Below are 19,707 nucleotides of genomic sequence, written 5' to 3' on the forward strand. Positions count from 1 at the left end.
GGGCCAAGAAGAGTCTGCTGTACCATCAATATAAATTATTTCAATTTGGCCAGAAGTCAGGCAAGATGATGGCTAATTTAGTTCAATCGGCCCGGGGGTCCCGCCACATACCAGCTATGCATACCCAGGGGGGGTTGGTCACCGATCAGGAGAGTATTAAACGGGTTTTCCATGAGTATTACTCCTCTTTGTATCAATCAGAGGGATGGGACGAGACCAGATGGGAGGCCTTTGGGGATCTGATTAACATCCCCTCTTTGACTCTAGAGTATAGTCGCTACTTAAATGGTCCCATCACGGAGGAGGAGGTGTCCCGTGTGATCCGGAATCTGCCCCGCCTGAAGGCCCCGGGCCCTGATGGTTACAGTGCGGAGTTCTATAAATGTCTGACAGATTCACTTTCGGGGATTCTGCCTGCTGTTTACAATTCCCTTATCGCTCGTGGTCAGTTTCCAGCACATGGGAATCAAGCTTTTGTCACTCTGATACCTAAGCCCGGTAGGGATCCATTGCAGCCGGAATCTTATCGTCCCATATCTCTGCTGAATGTGGATCATAAAATACTGGCCAAAGTCCTGGCGGACCGCTTGGGTAATGTCCTGCCTTCGCTTATCCAGCCGGGCCAGGTGGGCTTTGTTAAGCAGAGGTACTCCCTTAGAAATATTCGGCAGGTCTTGACGGCCATGGCTCTTTGTACCAGAGTGAATGATCCTTACCTGGTCATCAGTTTGGATGCTGAAAAAGCATTCGACAGGGTGGAATGGGGGTTTATGTTCCACATTTTACGCCTTGTCGGGATTAGTGGATTTTTTTCTCAGGCTGTGGAACTATTATATCACACGCCGGAGGCCCGCCTCCTGGTTAATGGTGAGTTGACAGAGCCCTTTCTAGTTGAACGGGGTACCAGACAGGGCTGCCCACTGTCTCCCTTGTTGTTTTTGCTGACCCTGGAGCCCTTTTTGTTAGCAATCCAGTCCAGTGTCCGTATCCGGGGTATACAGTTTAGCAGTGGGCACCACCGGGAGATCTTTAAGTACGCAGCCTTTGCTGATGACGTTCTGCTGTTTTTAACATCTCCTCGCAGATCGTTGGATACCCTGCTTGATATTTATGGTCATTACTCCGCACTGTCCGGTATGCGTATTAATTGGGATAAATCGGAGGCTCTGGCCTTTCCGGCCTCCCTACGGGATCGTTGGGAGGGAGTATTCCCCCTGAAGTGGGCGGGGGACTCACTTAAATATCTGGTTATTCATATCGCGACAGATTTGTCTACGCTTTATTCCCTCAATATCCACCCTTTGGTACGGCACACACGGGAGAAGCTGACCTCCTGGCGGAATTTGCCCCTTTCCGTGGCGGGCCGCATAGCATTGTTTAAGATGGTGATTCTGCCCAAGTGGCTATATGTGTTACAAAATTATCCGGTGCTCCTGCGGCTTGGTGATCTTACTCGTGTAGACTCCCTCTTACGCAGTTTTATCTGGAGAGGGAAAAAGGCCAGAATACCCCTGAGATGGTTAAAGCAACCTTGGTCCGCAGGGGGAATGGGGATCCCACATCTTAACCGCTATGGGTGGGCGGCGAACTTGCGCTTGATTAGAGGTTGGTTCCTGGGGAAATCTCCCTTTGTTAATATGGTGGCGGAAACCACTTTTACTAGTCCCCTGGCTCTGGGATACGTGCTTATGGCGCGCGGAGCTGCGTTGCCTCCGGGTTTGGCCCAGCACCCCCTGATACGACCGTTGCGGAGGACTTGGGCTTACCTCACCCGGTTGTTGGCGGTCCCTCAGCAATGTGTTTATTTGACCCCTTTGAGAGGCAACCCGGATTTCTCTCCTGGCTCCACCACTACATATTTCGCCACTTGGGGGGAGAGGGGAGTACTATATCTAGGCCATGTGTTGGACACGGAGGGGGGGTACATTCCCTACGACCGCCTACAAGAGCTGTATGAACTACCGGGGACCCACCATTTTGGTTACCTACAATTACGCCACTATGTTCAATCTTTGGGGCGCCCAGAAACGCATTTGGCTGCCTTTACTAAGCTGAATGGTTCTTTGCTGTTGGATGTACCCTTGGAACCTTCATTGTCCCGGTATTACAAACAACTAACTAAGGTCTCGCCGAGGGACCCGTACACAATCTCTGTTGAACGCTGGAACAGGGATGGGTCTTTTCAGCTAACGCCCCGCATTTTTGCTAGTAGTGTTAGAGGGGTTTTGCCCTGCACGAGTAACATGTACTTTCGGGAGATGCATTTGAAATTTCTGCGACGGGCGTTCATATCGCCACAGATTGCATATAAAGCTGGGCTTCGGGAGACTGATTTGTGCATACGCTGTGGGAAGGCGAAGGGGACTCTTACTCATGTGTTTTGGGTGTGTCCCCGGGTGCAACGATATTGGCGACAAATCCAAGTTTATTTGGAGTTGTTACTAGGTGTACGTCTTCCTTTTTCCCCTTATTTGTGGCTCTTTCATTGTGTAACCCATCATTTGTGTTCCAGAGAAGGTCCTCGACTTCTTCTAAAGAAAGCTGGTCTCGTGGGTAAAAAGGTCATTCTCATACTTTGGCGCGACGAGAAGGGACCCTCTTTCTGGACATGGCGGCTCCATCTGCATCGTCTCATGCAGTTTGAGAATTTGGCCTCCCACTCTTCACTGAAACAACGCCGTCTTTTTCTACACACTTGGGACCTATATTTGCAACGTTTACCCCACAGGGCTCGTAGCTTGGTGCTGAATGGATGACTGTCGGCGGGGACATTCCCGGACTTTCTTTACCAAGGCGATAGGACTTGAGCGGGGTGGTGGGGGTGGGGGGGGGTAATTCACATCCGGAAAAATGTTGGAGTGTTTGTTATGGTTCCTGCCTATCTGGGCGTTTGTATCTTTCACTATGAGCATCTTGGGTGGCTACCATGTTGTGGTATTGACAGTTTTGTTGCATTTGTATCACTCAATAAAAATATTGAACATACAAGTTCTTGCACATATTGGTATTGCGCAGACCAATATGTGGAAGGTGAATGTGTGCTTGGGAGCAATCTCTAGGTGGTTAGAGCAGAGACGGCTGAAACTTAATCCAGGGAAAACAGAGACTTTATGAATTACCGTATTTTTTGCTCCATAAGACGCACTTTTTTTCCCCCAAAAGTGGGGGGAAAATGTATGTGCGCCTTATGGAGCGAATGTAAAAAAAAAAAAAAAAACTAAACTAAAAATCTAACAAAACCCCTCCACCCTCCTGACTGCCCCAAGACCTGCCAACTTAGTTTACTACAACCCCCCACCCGCCTGACCCCCCTAAGACCTGCCAAAAGTCCCTGGTGGTCCAGCGGGGGTCCAGGAGCAGTCCGGGAGTGATCTCCTGGGCTTGGGCCGTCGGCTGCCAGTAATCAAAATGGCGCTGACGGCCCTTTGCCCTTACTATGTCACTGGGGCCGACCAATGGTAGCAGTAGTCCCTGTGACATAGTAAGGGCAAAGGGCCGTCGGCTGCCAATAATCAAAATGGCGCCGATGGCCCTTTGCCCTTACTATGTCACTGGGGCCGACCAATGGCAGCGGTAGCCCCTGTGACATAGTAAGGGCAAAGAGCCGTCGGCACCATTTTGATTACTGGCAGCAGATGGCCCTTTGCCCTACTATGTCACAGGGGCTTCCGCTGCCATTGGTCGGCCCCAGTGACATAGTAAGGGCAAAGGGCCGTCGGCGCCATTTTGATTACTGGCAGCCAACGGCCCAAGCCCAGGAGATCGCTCCCAGACTGCTCCTGGACCCCCGCTAGACCACCAGGGACTTTTGGCAGGTCTTGGGGGGGTGGGGGTTGTAGTAAATGAATTTGGCAAGTCTTGGAGGGGGGGGGTCAGGAGGGTGGGGGTTGTTAAAGGGTTGGGATGGGGTTTTTTTTTTTGGGGGGGTTTCCCAGGAAAGATATGTTTTCTGATCTGGGGAGTGGATCGAAATGGCCCTCCCCAGACCCGAAAACAAAATGGGGAGAAAAAAAAAAGTTATGCACTCCCCTAATTTGCTCCATAAGACGCATAGACGCCTGGGGACAGAGCCAGTTTAGCACAAAACTTTTTTTTTTTTAAACTTTCCCCCTCTGAATCCTAGGTGCGTCTTATGGTGCGAAAAATACGGTAGTTGTAGGGACAGACCAATTTTAGTGAATCCATAGATTTCTGGTGTGAAGATTCAACCTAAAGAGACAATAACTAATCTAGGGGTGAATCCAGACAGTAAACGAGCAATAATGCCTCAAATTTCAGCAATAGTATATGCTTCACTGCCTCCTGATGCAGATTAGATAACTGTGGAAGAGGAGCCTAGTGGTTAAAGCAGTGGGCTGAAATCCAGGGAAGCCAGTGTTCAAATCCCGCTGTTGCTCCTTGTGACTTTGGGCAAATCACTTCACCTTCCATTACCTCAGGTACAGATAGATTGTGAGCCCTCTGGGGACTGGGAAATACCTATAGTAGCTGAATGCAATCTGCTTTGAAGTGTCAAAGGTGGAATAAAAATAAACTGTGATCTTATTTATCACCTAAGAATCTGGCAACAGTGATTCACTCTTGCCTGGTACTAGTTGTAAACGATTATAGCTTCTCCAGCGTTGCCTCCAGGCTGTTAGGCTATATCAGCCTGCTTATCAAGGAAAATGATCATATCACTCCAATCGTGTGTAAGCTTCACTGGTTACCGACAGAGTCCAGGATTCAGTTCAAAAGTTTTGACATTTGTATTTAAATGTGCATACTGGGGCCTCCCAGAATATTTGGCTGGTGTGTTGATCAGATATGAGCCCATACAAGCATGGAGATCATTTCAGCAATCTCTTTTGCTTAAACTATAAGTAACACATCATACAGCTTTTATTTTCTATGGTCAAGCATTATGGAATGAATTGGCCTTGGAACTCAGAAAGGAAGGGAACTGAGATTTTGGAAGTTGGTCAAGATGTGGCTTGGTATATTTTTAGTCAAATACAGTTTAGTGAGGTGGGTTGTGGAGGAGTGAGAGGATAAATACTCAGGTATATGAGGATTTAGGATGAGATTAGTGCTAATGATTAGTGGTATACAGAAGGGAGTATATAAAACTATTGTTTATGCATGTAAATGATGTCATCGAAAAGAGAGTAATTAAATGTTAATAAATAAAATAAATATTTGTGTAGGTACTTTTCTTCAGAAAGTTATGCACATATTTTTAAGGTTTAAAGCTATTTATTAAAATTAAATAAAGGATAAATATTCCAATGGCACACGTATTCTTTATGCCTACGATACAACAATACACAGTATAAACCATTTCTTATATTACAATTTTTGTACCCTCTCCCCCCGCTAATACATCAACTTCAATATAGACAAAGTATCAGCTATTACCCATTTAACTCCCTCCCTACTATCCACCTCAAGTGCCTCCCATTCAACCATAAAGCCCAAGCATCCTGCTGTTCTGGATGCCTTGAGAAATGATAATTCTCACGATTATCATTCTATATTAAGCCTGGGAAAAAACACAAACCTAGCTACTTGGTTGTAATCTGTTCTGTCCTCCAAGTTTAATAATATGAATCCCCTCTCATGGTTAATTAATTATATCACTCCCAGCTCTGGTGAAAAGCAATTGTACATAATCATCTCAAATTACTAGAAATATCCTCTTTCACTTAGGTGGCTCAGATTTTCCATGTGCATCAAATTTTGTAGCATATTCCTTAGAACCAGAAGGCAGGGGGATCTTTTTCTCGCCATGCTAATATCCCTTTGCTCTATTAAACAAGCCTGCCTAATGAAGAGTCTTGAATTCTTCCCTTGGACCCCAAAGGTATTTAACCATATGCTCTAAATATTTTCCTGTATACCTGTATTTTTAAATAGGACCAAAACTGATTACAGAAGGTCTCTCTGCCAATTTTACACTTCCGACAAGTGCCTGTATCAACTATATTTGCTCTAAATCCTTGAGCCTGTGCGATATAAGTCCACGTCAGTCATCTGTACCGAGTTTCCTTCAAGGTAACACTACTAACCAATTCTGGAATACTTCTAAAACTCTTAGACATCTGTCTGAGTGAGTTTGAGTGTCTATTCACTTTTCCATGTATCTATTAATACCTGTTTTCTAACTTCAACTCTTTAAGGGTCTTAAACATGTGAGAATCAGATGATCTTTCTTGATCTTGAAAGTGTCTTCCAACTTCAACCTGAAGCCTCCTGTCAAATTATCTACATACATACTTTTTAAAATAAAAAACATGCATCTGTTGACCCTGCCCCCATGAATGCCTGCCCTATCTGTGGATAAAAGTATTATATAGTGGCACCGCATGAGTACTTTTACGTGCAGAAAGGGTATTGAATTATCAAAGCACAGTTTTACCAATGGAAATGCCTTTGAAAATTGCCCTCTCAGGTGTGTGTGGGTATATTTGGTGATCTCATGCTTCTGAGAGTAACTCAACCCAAGTTATATGACAACTAATTTATACCACCAGATTTACAGTATATCTTATTAAACCTGTTTACAAATTCATTTACAATTTCAGATGCTGTAAATAGTGGTCCAAGTTTCCATAAAAGTCATCCCCATTATTAGTCCGATCATTTGGAGTTAAAGACTAATGAAATATGAACAAGAGATGTGTCTGGACAGACTGGATGGGTCAAAAATTCTTTATCTGCTGTCATGTTTTATTATTCTATATACAGTAATGCCTAACATATATACACTTATAAAAGTGATTATGATATTCTGAGTTTGGAAAACTGCATTTATGAGATACACTGGATTAGATATTACTCTTGGACAGTGATATCAGCTTTTCCTCTTGCCGAGATTATTCTCTCACTTGGCCATTATTGCCTCACCATTTCTCCCATCCCAGTATTCAGGGCTTGTCCTCACCTCACTTTTCTCCTTGGCTCTTTGCAGGATGCGTTCTTCAATAGTGCCCTTACATATCAATCGATATACAGTAACCTGTTTGGTCTGACCCAGCCGATGGGCACGGTCCATAGCTTGCTGGTCCACTGTTGGATTCCAGTCACTATCATAGAATATCACCTACACAGAAGCAATAAACCAACACAGGAAGATAAGTGGCAGAATACTGAAACCTGTCACTCCAGGACTCGGTTAGAGAGATACATTAAGAAACGAAGTACAAGAATAAAGAATAGCGTACACTATGAAAAAAATGAAGATGTGTGAGACTATTGTAATTCCTTATTGTTGGGGCTTCTGAATAGTACCCTGAGGACACTACAGTTATTACAGAACTCACTGCTTGACTACTGACTGATCAGAATATCTATAATCATATTACACCCAGCATCACTTCACTGGCTTCCAATTCAGGCAAGTGTTAAGTATAAGACATTAATGTTAACATGTAAACTAATTCATAATGTCAGCATCCCATGGTTGGTTTGGCCTTAAGAATTTATGTTCCAACACGACCTTTGCATTCATTAATCAAAGGTCTACTTCACATTCCTATAAGTGCACCAAGCTCATTTAGGTGAAGTCCAAAAGGCAGTGTTATCCGAGCATGGCAGATGTTAGTCCTCACACATAGGTGATATCACTGGATGAAGACCCACTCAGGAACATTGATCTCAAAGATTCTAGAACTTTCAAACATGCCCTATTGAGCATGTGCAGCTGTGGTCATCACCCTGCCCATGATATAGCTAATACATGGAGTAACCAACTCCCAGAGAAGGCAGGTGGGTTTCGTGAGGACTAACATCCTGCTGTCCTTGGTGAACACCTGTTACAAGTAAGCAACTCTGCTTTCTCCGGGAACAAGCAAGATGGTAATCCTCACACATGGGTGAATCCAAGTTAGAGACTTAGGAGTGTTATTGGACAACCGGCTAAACTTCAAGGCACACATCAACAAAACAACCAAAGACTGCTTCTATAAACTCCAGGTCTTGAAAAGGATAAGACCTCTCTTCCATGCTCAAGACTTCAGAACGATCATCCAGGCAGTCATTTTTTCAAAATTAGACTATTGCAACTCCCTATTGCTAGGTCTGCCTTCTTCCTATTCCAAACCATTACAGATGGTGCAAAATTCAGCAGCCCGACTACTAACAGGCACAAGAAAAAGAGACCACATATCTCCCATCCTGAAAGAGCTACATTGGCTACCCGTATACTTCCGTATCATGTACAAAACCATATGTATCATTTTCAAAACTATACATCAATGCACTTCCCTCGATCTTCAATTTCCTCTCCAAGTATACAACTCGACAAGACCTACCAGAGATGTTTATAGAGGCACACTCCAAGTTCCCCCTGCAAAAACGACTAGACACATTACCCTAAGAGATCGCGCCACCTCCACAGCTGGCCCCCCTTCTGTGGAATTCATTGCCCACAGATCTCAGACTGGAACCTTGCCTCCCAACTTTTAGGAAAAGACTTAAGACTTGGTTATTCAAGCAAGCTTTCCAAGACACAATTTAATGACACAATCCAAGGACACAACCCAAGGACTCCTCAAAACATTCAGCCATTAATCATGCCATTTGTACATAACTTGTAATGTGACTTGTATATCGTTTAACCATTTATTCTTTCCTTTTTCTTCCTCTTCACCAAGTTCTGCCACCCTTGTTAATTGTAACTGTACTTTCGGTCACCTGAGTTCTAGTTTGATGTATTTAATGCACTCCCGTTTCATGTAAACCAGCAAGATATGTTCTCATGATTGCCGGTATATAAAAACCTTAAATAAATAAAATAAATAAAAATAAATCCCAAGCTATAGGCTGTCTGAGCAGGACAAAGCAGGAAACCGCACCATGCTGAAAGCACCACCTCTCTCCCTTTTGCCTGTGAGACAGCAGACCCATAAAGGGGTCTAGGCGGGAAAAGAGTTGGGTTCTACCAAGAGAAAACCATAGAAAAGACTGAGACACAAAACCCTGATGCATAGCAGAGGCCCCTGAGGCAGAGGAGTGATGCAAGTGCCAGCAAGAAACATACTCCGCATCATGGAAAACATTACAAGCAGGGTTTCAGATCAGGAAACCCTGACGACAGTAGGTTTAGAACCTCCTGGATAAAGGAAAAAGTCTAGAGATGTAAACAAGAGGATTCTTGGACAAAGACAGCATAGTTTCCTTCACTGTTACAAAGCAACTGAAAAACCAACTGAGATCCGAGAGTTCCTTAGAAAGAAACTGTGGTCCACGGCATCCGAAGGATAGAATGCATCTGCAGAAGTATGCCCATATTTGGCTGATAGGCACAATAGACAGAAACACCCAAGGAACGCTTGGAAGAATAATAAGCAACAATGGCAGGGTCTGTGACAGACCTTATGAGCTAAAGCACCAGATATAGCTGACCATGCAGGCAGCATCAAGAATTTCAGGGGATGAAAGGCAATCCCTGAATGGGATCGCTAGCCCAAACCCCCGAGCAAGGAAATAAGTTAAGCCTGAAGCTCACCCACACTGCACTTTGCCACCGGCAGAGCTATCCATCCTATCTACAGGATAGTTCAGGTGAGCAGCAAGGCACTTTGGACAACCTAAAGAAGTGAGAAAAGCTAAAGGTAGTACTGGCCAGAACTTGGCAAAAGTATAGGGAAAAATGGTATATCTTTCCCTGAAGGTATACACTAAGATATCCCATGAATGCCCCAGCTTTTCCTCCCCTCCTCTCGACATTCCAATTGGAAGTCAGAAGGAGCGAAGAACACAAGGAGGCAGACTGCTGGACTGCAGGGGTAGGAACATGTTGTTAGGTTGTATATCTCAACTTACTGCTGATTCCAACAGGGAGTTACCCACCGAAAGAGTTCTCAGCTTGCTTGGAATAGCTGAACCAGAGCGAATCCTCCAGGGAAGAAATCCAGATACACTACCAAGAGACAGGACGCTGCGGTGCTGCAAGTGCAGACCACTGTTGAACAGGGATTTTTTCACTGGCCTGGAACGCGAAGAGCAGGGGGTCAGCGTGATCTCGGAACAGATTGCCACGAACCTAGCTTAGGTATTAATACCTCAGCCATGATTACATTTAATTCCCCCAAGGAAGCATGCAGTCCAGTAATGGAACAACTATTGCATGAACCAGGACTCCCCTGTCCACAGACAGGGTTATCCCTAAAATAGAGAAGTATAGCTTGCAAACCACTGCAACCAAATAGCGGCACCTCTGTTGCGGGGTCCATCATCCCTCAACTCCTTCAGCCACGGATATGGCAATAGCTTGAAAGACGACAATGACTGGCAATAGTGGCCCTTAAAAAATGACCATTGAGCTCAGCAGGTTTCAAAAGTGACTCCTGGATGGGAGAAACCAATATATTCACCAGGGAGCTACTCTGGAATGGCTCCCTTGCAAAACAGACCTGCTGTGCCTTAGGACGACCTAAGGATAGTGCTACCAATCGACCGGCTCTCAGAGCAGTGAGGAACAGAGAGTGACCGCCAGTCAGAAGCAGAGACATCCCTTCTCCGGAAATGGAGCACGAGGGACACCCCTTGAAGGGATGGACAAACAGGCGTCCAGAGGGGAACTCAGTGGAATCTCCCCTTCTTGGAGGGACAGGAAAGCAATGGGAATCGGGGCCTCCCAATCCCAAAGAGAATTATGTTACAATCTCTGATCGCTAAAGTTCAGAAGAAACCAATCTGCCACTGGCAGCTACCCTCAGATGGGATAGGCCACCATGGTAATCAATGGAAGAACCCCAGCAAAAATGGTCCAATAAACGCCGCTGCTGTCACCCAGTCCTGGCCTTCAGTTCAGCGATAACCTACAAGGAACATAGCACCAGGGGCTTCCCCACAAAGGGGATTTGTGACCTGGAAGGGGTTGAATGTCATATTCCTCTTCTAAGGAAGGAGAAGACTCCCGACGCTACCCTCCTGGTGTCTACTCCCCTAAGGGTTCAACCAGGAATGCAGTGCTAGTTCAATCCTATGGCTGCGGTGCACAACCTGTTGTGCTTGTCACGAGAGAAACACACACATCCTCATACAGTAGAGGGCAACTGGAAGAATAGAGCCTTCCACTGTAAAAGCACGCTGATTACTACTAATACAGTGGCCCACCTACGAACCCACTTGCTGTGCTTGTGGGTAGGATCCCACGGTACAGCAAGGAAAAAGCACCACCAATTAGAGTCACTGGCTGCGTGCTGCCAAAAAACAATCACAGAGTGTGCGATGATGCCTTCCTCCCCAGTGCTCCCCAGCACTTTGTGGTGCACAACTGATGAGGAAGCTGATACTTTGACGCGATGATGGCAGAACCCTGGCCTAGCTTAGTACTGGTCCCAGAAAACAATACAGCACACTGTCTGTAAGAGCCAGGAAGCATATCAAACAAAAATAGACCAGTCGTCTTAGTTGCAAGGATGTTTTTATTGAGGAGACAACGGTTGCACAATATGAAACATAAAATTCTGCAGAATTTTGTGGCGTTTCCTAATTTTCCTTCACTGTCTAAACCTCCATCGATGCAGATAGATCGGTGAAATGACATGGAACTCCTGCCCGGGTAGAACTCAGGCATGTCCCGGATCACCCATGGACTACATTCAGTCAGTCCAGCAAGCACCTGACAAAGATACAAAAACAGACAGGAGAGGACACAGATAATGAACTGCAGGTGAGGTATTTATTTAATAAGCAAAAGTAAAAGACCCTGCCAGACTGCACAGCGACTAAGGCCCGCCATGTGGCTGGCAGACAGTGGAAAGAAGAGGAAAAAGGAAAATTTAATTAAACTACTGTAAGGTAAAGGAAAGAAAAACATCTGCAGCTTTAGAAAAAAATCACTTTAAAAAATTGTGAGCGCGCAAAACTACCGTGACACACAGAGCTCCCACGACCACATGGCTCAGAGGGGGGAAGAGACTAATGGACTCTGCTTAGGGGGCACGGTGATGACTGCATCTACACATGCTCATTAGGGCATGTTTGAAAGTTCTAGAATCTTTTGAGATCAGAGTTCCAGACTGGGGCTCCATCTGATGATGTCACCTATGTGTGAGGACTACCATCCTGCTTGTCCTAGGAGAATAGAGCATTCTTAGCAGCAGGACCAGCACTGTGGAAATCAATTCCTGAGTACTGTCTGAAACTGGTGTTTTTAAAAAGGGACTGAAAGCATGGTTGTTCCAGCAGACTTTTGCCTAACTAATGAGTTATCTACTTAATCTATGAATGGGAGAGAAAAATGGAGAAATTACTTACCTGATAATTTCATTTTCCTTAGTGTAGACAGATGGACTCAGGACCAATGGGTATTGTGCTCTTCTGCTAGCAGATGGGAGATGGAGTCAGATTTCAAAGCCGACTTCACTCTAGATATACCCCCTGCAGTAACCTCAGCTCTTCAGTATTCTCTTCAAAAAGCCATTGTGGATATATCTTTGCTTAAATATCTTGATTAAACTTGAGTAAAACTTGAACTGGTTCAACTAATTTCCAAACTGGAGCCCGCCAGGGCACTCAACTAATTAACGCCGACACCAGACAAAACTGTGGGTGTCTTGAACTAGGGGTAGGCCGTGGCTTACCCATATTTGCTTAGTCTCGAGGTTTGTTATTCAAGGCTCTCCTTTTCAGGGGCAGCCGTGGGCGGGATGCTGAGTCCATCTGTCTACACTAAGGAAAACGAAATTATCAGGTAAGTAATTTCTCCATTTCCTAGCGTGTAGCCAGATGGACTCAGGACCAATGGAGTGTACAAAAGCTACTCCCGGACAGGGCGGGAGGCTGCCCGTGGCCCACTTAATACTGCCCTTGCAAAGGCTGCGTCTTCTTGGGCCTGAACATTCAGGCGGTAGAACCTGGAGAAGGTGTGTATGGAGGACCACGTCGCCGCCCAACAGATCTTGGTGGGCGACAGCAGCTTGGTTTCTGCCCAAGAGACTGTCTGGACCCTCGTAGAATGAGCCTTAACCTGTAGAGGTAAGGGCTTTCCTGCCTCTATATAGGCTGCCTTGATTACTTCTTTGATCCAGTGGGCTATGGTCGCCCGTAAGGCCACTTCTCCTTGTTTCTTCCCGCTGTGAAGAACAAACAAGCGATCCGTTTTGCGCACTGGTCCCGATCTTTCCAGGTATTGCACCAGGAGTCTACCGACATTTAGATGGCGAAGGAGGCGTGAGTCTTCAGAGTCCTTATGTTCATCCGGAAATGGTAGTGAGATGGTTTGGTTCAAGTGAAACTTGGAAACCACTTTCGGTAGGAAGGAGGAGACAGTGCGCAGTTGTATGATTCCACGCGTGAACCTAAGGAACGGTTCCCAACAGGATAGTGCCTGTAATTCGGAGATGCGATGAGCTGAACATATTGCCACCAGGAATGCAGTCTTCAATGTTAAGAGGCATAGTGACAGACCGCGTGTTGATCTGAAGGAAGTCCTAGCTAGGAAGTCTGATACTAGATTGAGAATCCATAGAGGAACCAGCCACTTTAGGGGTGGCTGGAGTTGTTTAACACCTTTCAGGAAGCGGGACAAGTCCGGATGGGTTGAAAGCCGGATACCGTCCACTTCTGCTCTGAAGCAGGCTAGTGCGGCTACTTGGATCTTGAGGGAGTTGAGAGATAACCCCATCTTCATACCGTCCTGTAGGAACTCCAGAATTATGGGAATCTTGGCTGTCCACGGGAGAATCCCGCAGTCCTCACACTAGGCTTCGAATACTCTCCAGATCCGTATATGTATGACAGGGATGTGGAGAACTTGCGTGCTCGGAGCAGGGTGTCAATCATGGCTTTAGAGTAACTGCGCTTCTTCAGGCGAGTCCTCTTAAGGGCCAGACCGTAAGAGAGAATCGAGATGGATCTTCGTGGAGAATTTGGCCCTGCCGGAGAAGGTCCCTGTTCGGAGGTAGGCACAGAGGGTTCCCCGCACGGAGTCTTTGCATGTCTGCGTACCATGGACATCTTAGCCAATCCGGGGCCACTAGTGGAACTAGTCCACTGTGATGTTCTTTCTTGCGGATGGCCCTGCCCAGTAGTGGCCATGGGGGGGAGGGCGTACAGTAAGTCTTCCTCTGGTCAAGTCTGGACGAGAGCGTCAATTCCTTGGGATTGTGGCTCTCGTCTGCGGCTGAAGAACCTGGGGACTTGGGCACTGAGATAGGTAGCCAGTAGATCCATGGCTGGGAGGCCCCAGCGATTTAATATCATTTGGAAGGCTGTGGTCGACAGCATCCATTCCCCCGAGTCCAGGCTCTCTCTGCTGAGGAAGTCTGCTGAGACGTTGTCTTTTCCTGAAATGTGGGAGGCCGAGATCCCTTGTAGGTTTATCTCTGCCAATGCCATGAGAGGGTCTATCTCCAGAGACACCTGCTGGCTCTTGGTTCCTCCCTGGCAGTTAATGTAAGCAACCGTTATCGCGTTGTCTGACATTACTTGAATTGCTTTGCCTCGGAGTCTATGGCTGAATCGCAGGTACACTAGTCCGACTGCTCGAGCTGCCAGGCGGTTTATTGTTCCATTCCGCCTCTTCCTTGTTCCATTGTCCCTGGGCCGTCAGTTCCTGATAGTGGGCTCCCCACCCTTGCAGGCTCACATTCGTGAAAAGATCCAGTTCGGTGGGGATAGGTTTACTCCTCTGCTTAGGTGGTCTTCTTGTAGCCACTACAGGAGCTGAGAACGTACCTCTGCTGGTAGTTGGAGGCGAGTTGAGTAGTCCTGGGATAGTGGGTTCCATCGTGACAATAAGGAGCGCTGGAGCAGTCACATATGGGCCCTTGAAGATAGTTCCATACTTTGAGGCGTGCATTGGTCATCAACCATCGTAATTGTTCCATCAATTTCCTTCTCCTCAGGGGAGGGAGGAAGACTTTGTTCTGTTTGGTGTCGAAACGGGCCCCCAGGTACTCTAGCAATTGAGAGGGCTGCAGACTGCTCTTGCCCATGTTCACGACCCAACCGAGTTCCTGCAGTAGGCTCTTGACTCTCCTGGTCACCTGCTGGCTCTCTTCCGAAGGCTTTGCCCTGATTAGCCAATCATCCAGGTAAGGGTGTACCAGAATCCCTTCCTTCCTCAGTGTTGCCGCCACAACCACCATGATTTTGGTGAAAGTTCTGGGGGCGGTTGCTAGGCCAAAGGGTAGCACTTGGAACTGGTAATGGTGACCCGGTATCGCAAAAAATGCAGGAAGCGCTTGTGATCATGATGGACTGGGATGTGAAAGTAGGCTTCAGAAAGGTCCAGGGAGGTTAGAAACTCTCCCGGTTGTACTGCCATTATTATGGAGCGAAGAGTTTCCATGCGGAAGTGTAGAACCCACAGATGACTGTTGACATTCTTGAGGTCCAAGATGGGCCAGAATGATCCTTCCTTTTTGGGAACGATAAAATAAATGTAATAGCGCCCCGTATTTTGTTGGGGCGTGGGAACCGGAGTTATTGCCTTCAGACTGAGCAGTCTTGTTAGAGTGGTTTCTACTGCCAGTCTCTTGGAGTGGGAGTGGCAGGGTGACATCATAAATTTGTCTCGAGGGATGCTGCGGAACTCCAGAGTAACCTTCTCAAATAATGTTTAGAACCCATTTGTCAGACATTATCTCGACCCATCTTTGGTAGAAGAGGGCAAGTCAACCCCCTATATTCTCTTCCTGTGGATGGGTCGGCCCATCCTCATTGAGGAGCACAGTTGGAGCCTGCCCCCGGTTCTGCTCCCCTCTTGGTCTCTCTGTTCTGAAAGGGCTGGGACATTCCGGAGGGACGAGGTGCCTGGAACTGCGAGTTCTTGTAGGGTCTAAAGCGCTGTGATCCTCTGCCCTTGGTTCTTCTGGAGGAGGGACGCTGAGATCTTTTATTCCTATCTTCCAGTAGCTGAGACACTGGGGATTCGCCCCATTTGCTGGCTAACATTTCCAAGTCGCTTCCAAACAAGAAAGATTCTTTAAAAGGCATTCTTGTGAGATTCGCTTTAGACGTCGCATCCGTAGACCAATTCCATAGCCATAACTGTCTTCTAGCTACCACTACCGAGGCAATGCCCCTCACTGAGGAGCACATCAGGTCTGAGCTTGCGTCCGTGAGGAAGGCTGCTGCAGGTTCCATCGTCTCACCGTATAGGTTCCAAAGTTATTTGCCTCTCGAGAGAGGAGCAAGCAGGAACATGCCACCAGTGCGCAGCAGGAAGCAATCTACAATGTCAATGCTGTTGCGTCGAAGGCCTGCTTAAGGATGGATTCTAATCGTCTGTCCTGAGTGTCCTTCAATGCAGCCCCTCCCTCAACGGGAATAATTGTTCGCTTTCAGAAGGCACAGACCATAGCGTCCACTTTCGGTAAACGCAGGTGTTTTCTTGTTTGCTGGTTCTAGAGGGTATAGGGCTTCCAAGGCCCGACCCCCTTTGAAGCTGGCTTCCGGGGCATCCCATTTCAGGTCAATCAGTTCCTGGATGGCTTCTATCATTGGAAAGTAGCACGAGTCCTTACGAAGGGACACCAAGATGGGGTTCTTCTTTGGTTCCGCCACAGGGTCCGTGCCAGGAATACCCAGCGTCTTCAGAGTCTGGGAAACAAGGGCTGGTAATTCGTCCTTGTGGAAGAAGCGAAACATGGTTTGGTATGGTTCCATTCCTGGAGGGATTTCTCCCATCATCTGAGGTGTCTGGGTCCCTGTTAGGGAGGTTCTTGGTTAGGTGAGGCATGTCTCGAGGCATCCGAGCCAGGCTGGAAGGATCTTGTGCTTTCGGCACTGGTTGAGCCTGGGGCGCAGCTGGGGCTGATTGCACCTGAACAAAGGCTTGCAAGCCCTTGGAAAAATTCTAACCAGGAGAAGGTCCCTGGGTTTATGTTAATCCCACGGGGAGTTGGAGTAGGGGCCCCAGAGGTGCCCTCCTGTGGGGAAGCCATCTCGGAGATGCAAAGGTCCGGGAAGCTATCGTCAGTAGTTCTGGAACCATCTCCTGACAGTAAGGGAACAGGCTTTGGTTCCCCCCTGGGCTTCTTCGCAATGTTGATACAGGCAGGATTCCAATTCAGGTTGCGCGGCTCTTATGTGGCAGGCTATGCAAAGAGAGAGCCTTCTGGCCTTCTTGGGTGCCGGTGCCATTGTCTCTATGTAATTGAACGTGTGCAGTTGTAAATGCGGCTGTGCGTGTAGTTATGCGCACGGGAGCGCTCAGGTGTGCGCGTCTCAGGTGTGCAATCTGCTGCACGCATAGCTGTGCGCATAGCTATGCGCGTGTCTATATTGGACGCGCGCAGGTTAGGAGCCTCGGCCTGCCCCGCACGTACCGCCGCCTGAGAAGGGAAGATATTGCCAACAACCCCCGCGCGCAGGATGGCGCCCTCCCCCCCCCCCCCCGAGGGTCTCCATGTGAGTGGACCCTTGCACCGGATCAGAGCCTAGCCCAAACAAGGCTGCTCAACCCGATCGGTGAGCCTTTCTAACCTCGCTGGGGATGGATTCGGCACGGCAATCCGAGCTCTGGAGACCGGAGACCTGAATTTAAAGATTTTTTCCTTACCTGGTCTTGGCGCTTACCGATTGTGTGCCGGATGGTCTCCAGCTGCAGGGGGAGAGGGAAATACCTTCACCGTCACACTCATTTCTGCACCTGCTGCCTTTCAGCCACACTGGGGGCTAAGTCCATGCCTGGAACCGGCTGCCGGACCAAGGCACACCTCTGAGGGATATCGGATATCACCTCAGGAATTCTCGACTGGGGGAGGGACCCTTAGGTATCACAGCAGAAGAGTAGGGCTCAATCTTCCTTAGGGTAAATTTGTTTCTTCTTTGCTGTAATTCTAGTGTGTGGGATAGTGTCCGCATCTGCTAGGAGACGGAGAGATACTGAAGAGCTGAGGTTACTGCAGGGGTATATCTAGAGTGAAGTCAGCTTTGAAATCTGACTCCGTCTCCCATCTGCTAGCAAACAGCACAATACCCATTGGTCCTGAGTCCATTTGGCTACACGCTGGGAAATTGTATTTTACTTTTTAAATATGATGATGTTGGCTTATAAGGCCTCAAAATTGCATTAAAAAAAACAGCATATAACATGAAAGGCTCAAACGTATTTTGTTTTTGTATTAATTATCTGTTATGTTATTGTTTTATGTATGTGTTTTCTTTTGCAAACTGCTGCAATTATAGGAGCATGCGGTATAGAAAAGATTTTTAAATAAAATTAAAAAAAAAAAATTGGCGTCCTTTGATGGGTCAAATGAACTAGAGATCGATAGCCACAGAATGGGACAATAAAGAAAAGTAATGATGGGTGTTCTTGAATTCGAGCAGGTTAATGTGTTACAGCTAGATTTCATAACAGCAAACAAAAACAGTGTGGCCAAAACAATGGCTAATCTTATACTCCTACCTTATATTACAGAATATCACCTCCTGGGGATACATTCAATATAGGACATCCTCCTCTTATGCCAAGCCCATTGTTGCATTTGCCCTTCAGGGTATCCCCTAAAATTTAAATCATCCCCTATTTTTCTAGATATGGTTCATTGTCTCACCTTTTCAACATGGCCATAATTGCAAAAAAAAAAAATCCCTGGCTTCCATTTAGAGCAAGAAATCCTTGTGCATAGGTGTGGAACAAGATTATAAAACTCATGATCATCACAAGCTGGTTTCACTGTCATCAAGCTCAGAGGACGAAAGGACGACACAGAAAAGGATGGGCTCCAAATCTTTAATCCTTGCAGGTATGCCTGTCACTAATGCACATTTCCATAGAATTTATGGAAGTACTTAGACTCCAAAGGATATATTTAAAATACAACAAAAGCCAAGTTAAACTTATTGGGACAATGGTGCATAAAACTGATACCCTTCTGCCTCCATTTAGTATTCTAGATTTTGAATAATTATCTGCTTACCGTATCTGCAGCAGTGAGGTTAATACCCAGGCCACCAGCTCTTGTGCTTAATAAAAACACAAAGATATCATTCCTGCAAGGGATGGAAAAGAAACCTGTTTAGTCTCCAACAGTAAATGAGTATCCAAGTTACTACATCATGCTGGAGTTGATCCAGATCAGATGGCGCGAGGACAGGGACTTTTCAAACTACTTCAGTCACAAACAAGTTAGAACTGCTCTTGGAGAATGACAGGAAATGAAAGCTGAAGAGCTGTCAAAGAATAGCTTAAAAACTGAAAGGAAAGGAATTTAAAGAGAAATAAAATGACAAAGGGTGAACTTTACTACCTGCTTGTGTACTTCAGAACTCTTGAATAATACAAGAGGCAGGTTTGTACGGTTTTTTTTTTTATGAACAATGGCCAATAGCATTTCTAACAAGTTTGACATCAGATGCCTCCAAAACATAATACATTTCATTTTCAATGAATAAAAACAGTGTTATATAAAAACATGCATTTAAAAAAAGGTAATCAGTAGATGTTACAACCGTCACACACAGGCAACCAAAGGGTCCATTGTTATCAAACAAATTTTAGGACCAACTAGATATCTTAACATTTTTACACTGCCATCTTTGCAGGAAAAAGAGCTGCTTTTTGCTCAGCCTGGCAAATGTCAGTTACGACCTCACACAAGTAACCAACCACTTCTGCCCACACAGGAACACTAGAGAAATTTAAGCAGCAGTATTTTGTTTTTGTATTAATTATAGAGTCTTCAAAATAGTAACCACTCCTTCTTGGATCTGTTCATTTGCTTCCTCTTCTGCTACTGTTCTAATACCTTGCTTCCTTTTCCT

The 19,707-nt window shown here is 46.3% G+C and overlaps 1 protein-coding gene across 7 annotated transcripts in view; it reads right to left on the bottom strand.

Moving 5' to 3' along the window:
- INO80 (INO80 complex ATPase subunit) overlaps positions 1–19,707 on the bottom strand; it is a 435,009-nt gene that overhangs the window by 48,815 nt on the left and 366,487 nt on the right. For all 7 annotated transcript variants that reach the window (XM_029598597.1, XM_029598598.1, XM_029598600.1 and 4 more), the window contains 2 exons: positions 18,864–18,936; positions 6,923–7,081 (listed from right to left, as the gene is read on the bottom strand). In XM_029598597.1, coding sequence (XP_029454457.1) covers positions 6,923–7,081; positions 18,864–18,936 — 232 coding nt within the window. The remainder of the gene's footprint in view (positions 1–6,922; positions 7,082–18,863; positions 18,937–19,707) is intronic.

This window comes from Rhinatrema bivittatum, chromosome 4, assembly GCF_901001135.1.
Source record: "Rhinatrema bivittatum chromosome 4, aRhiBiv1.1, whole genome shotgun sequence".
Lineage (NCBI taxonomy): Eukaryota > Metazoa > Chordata > Amphibia > Gymnophiona > Rhinatrematidae > Rhinatrema > Rhinatrema bivittatum.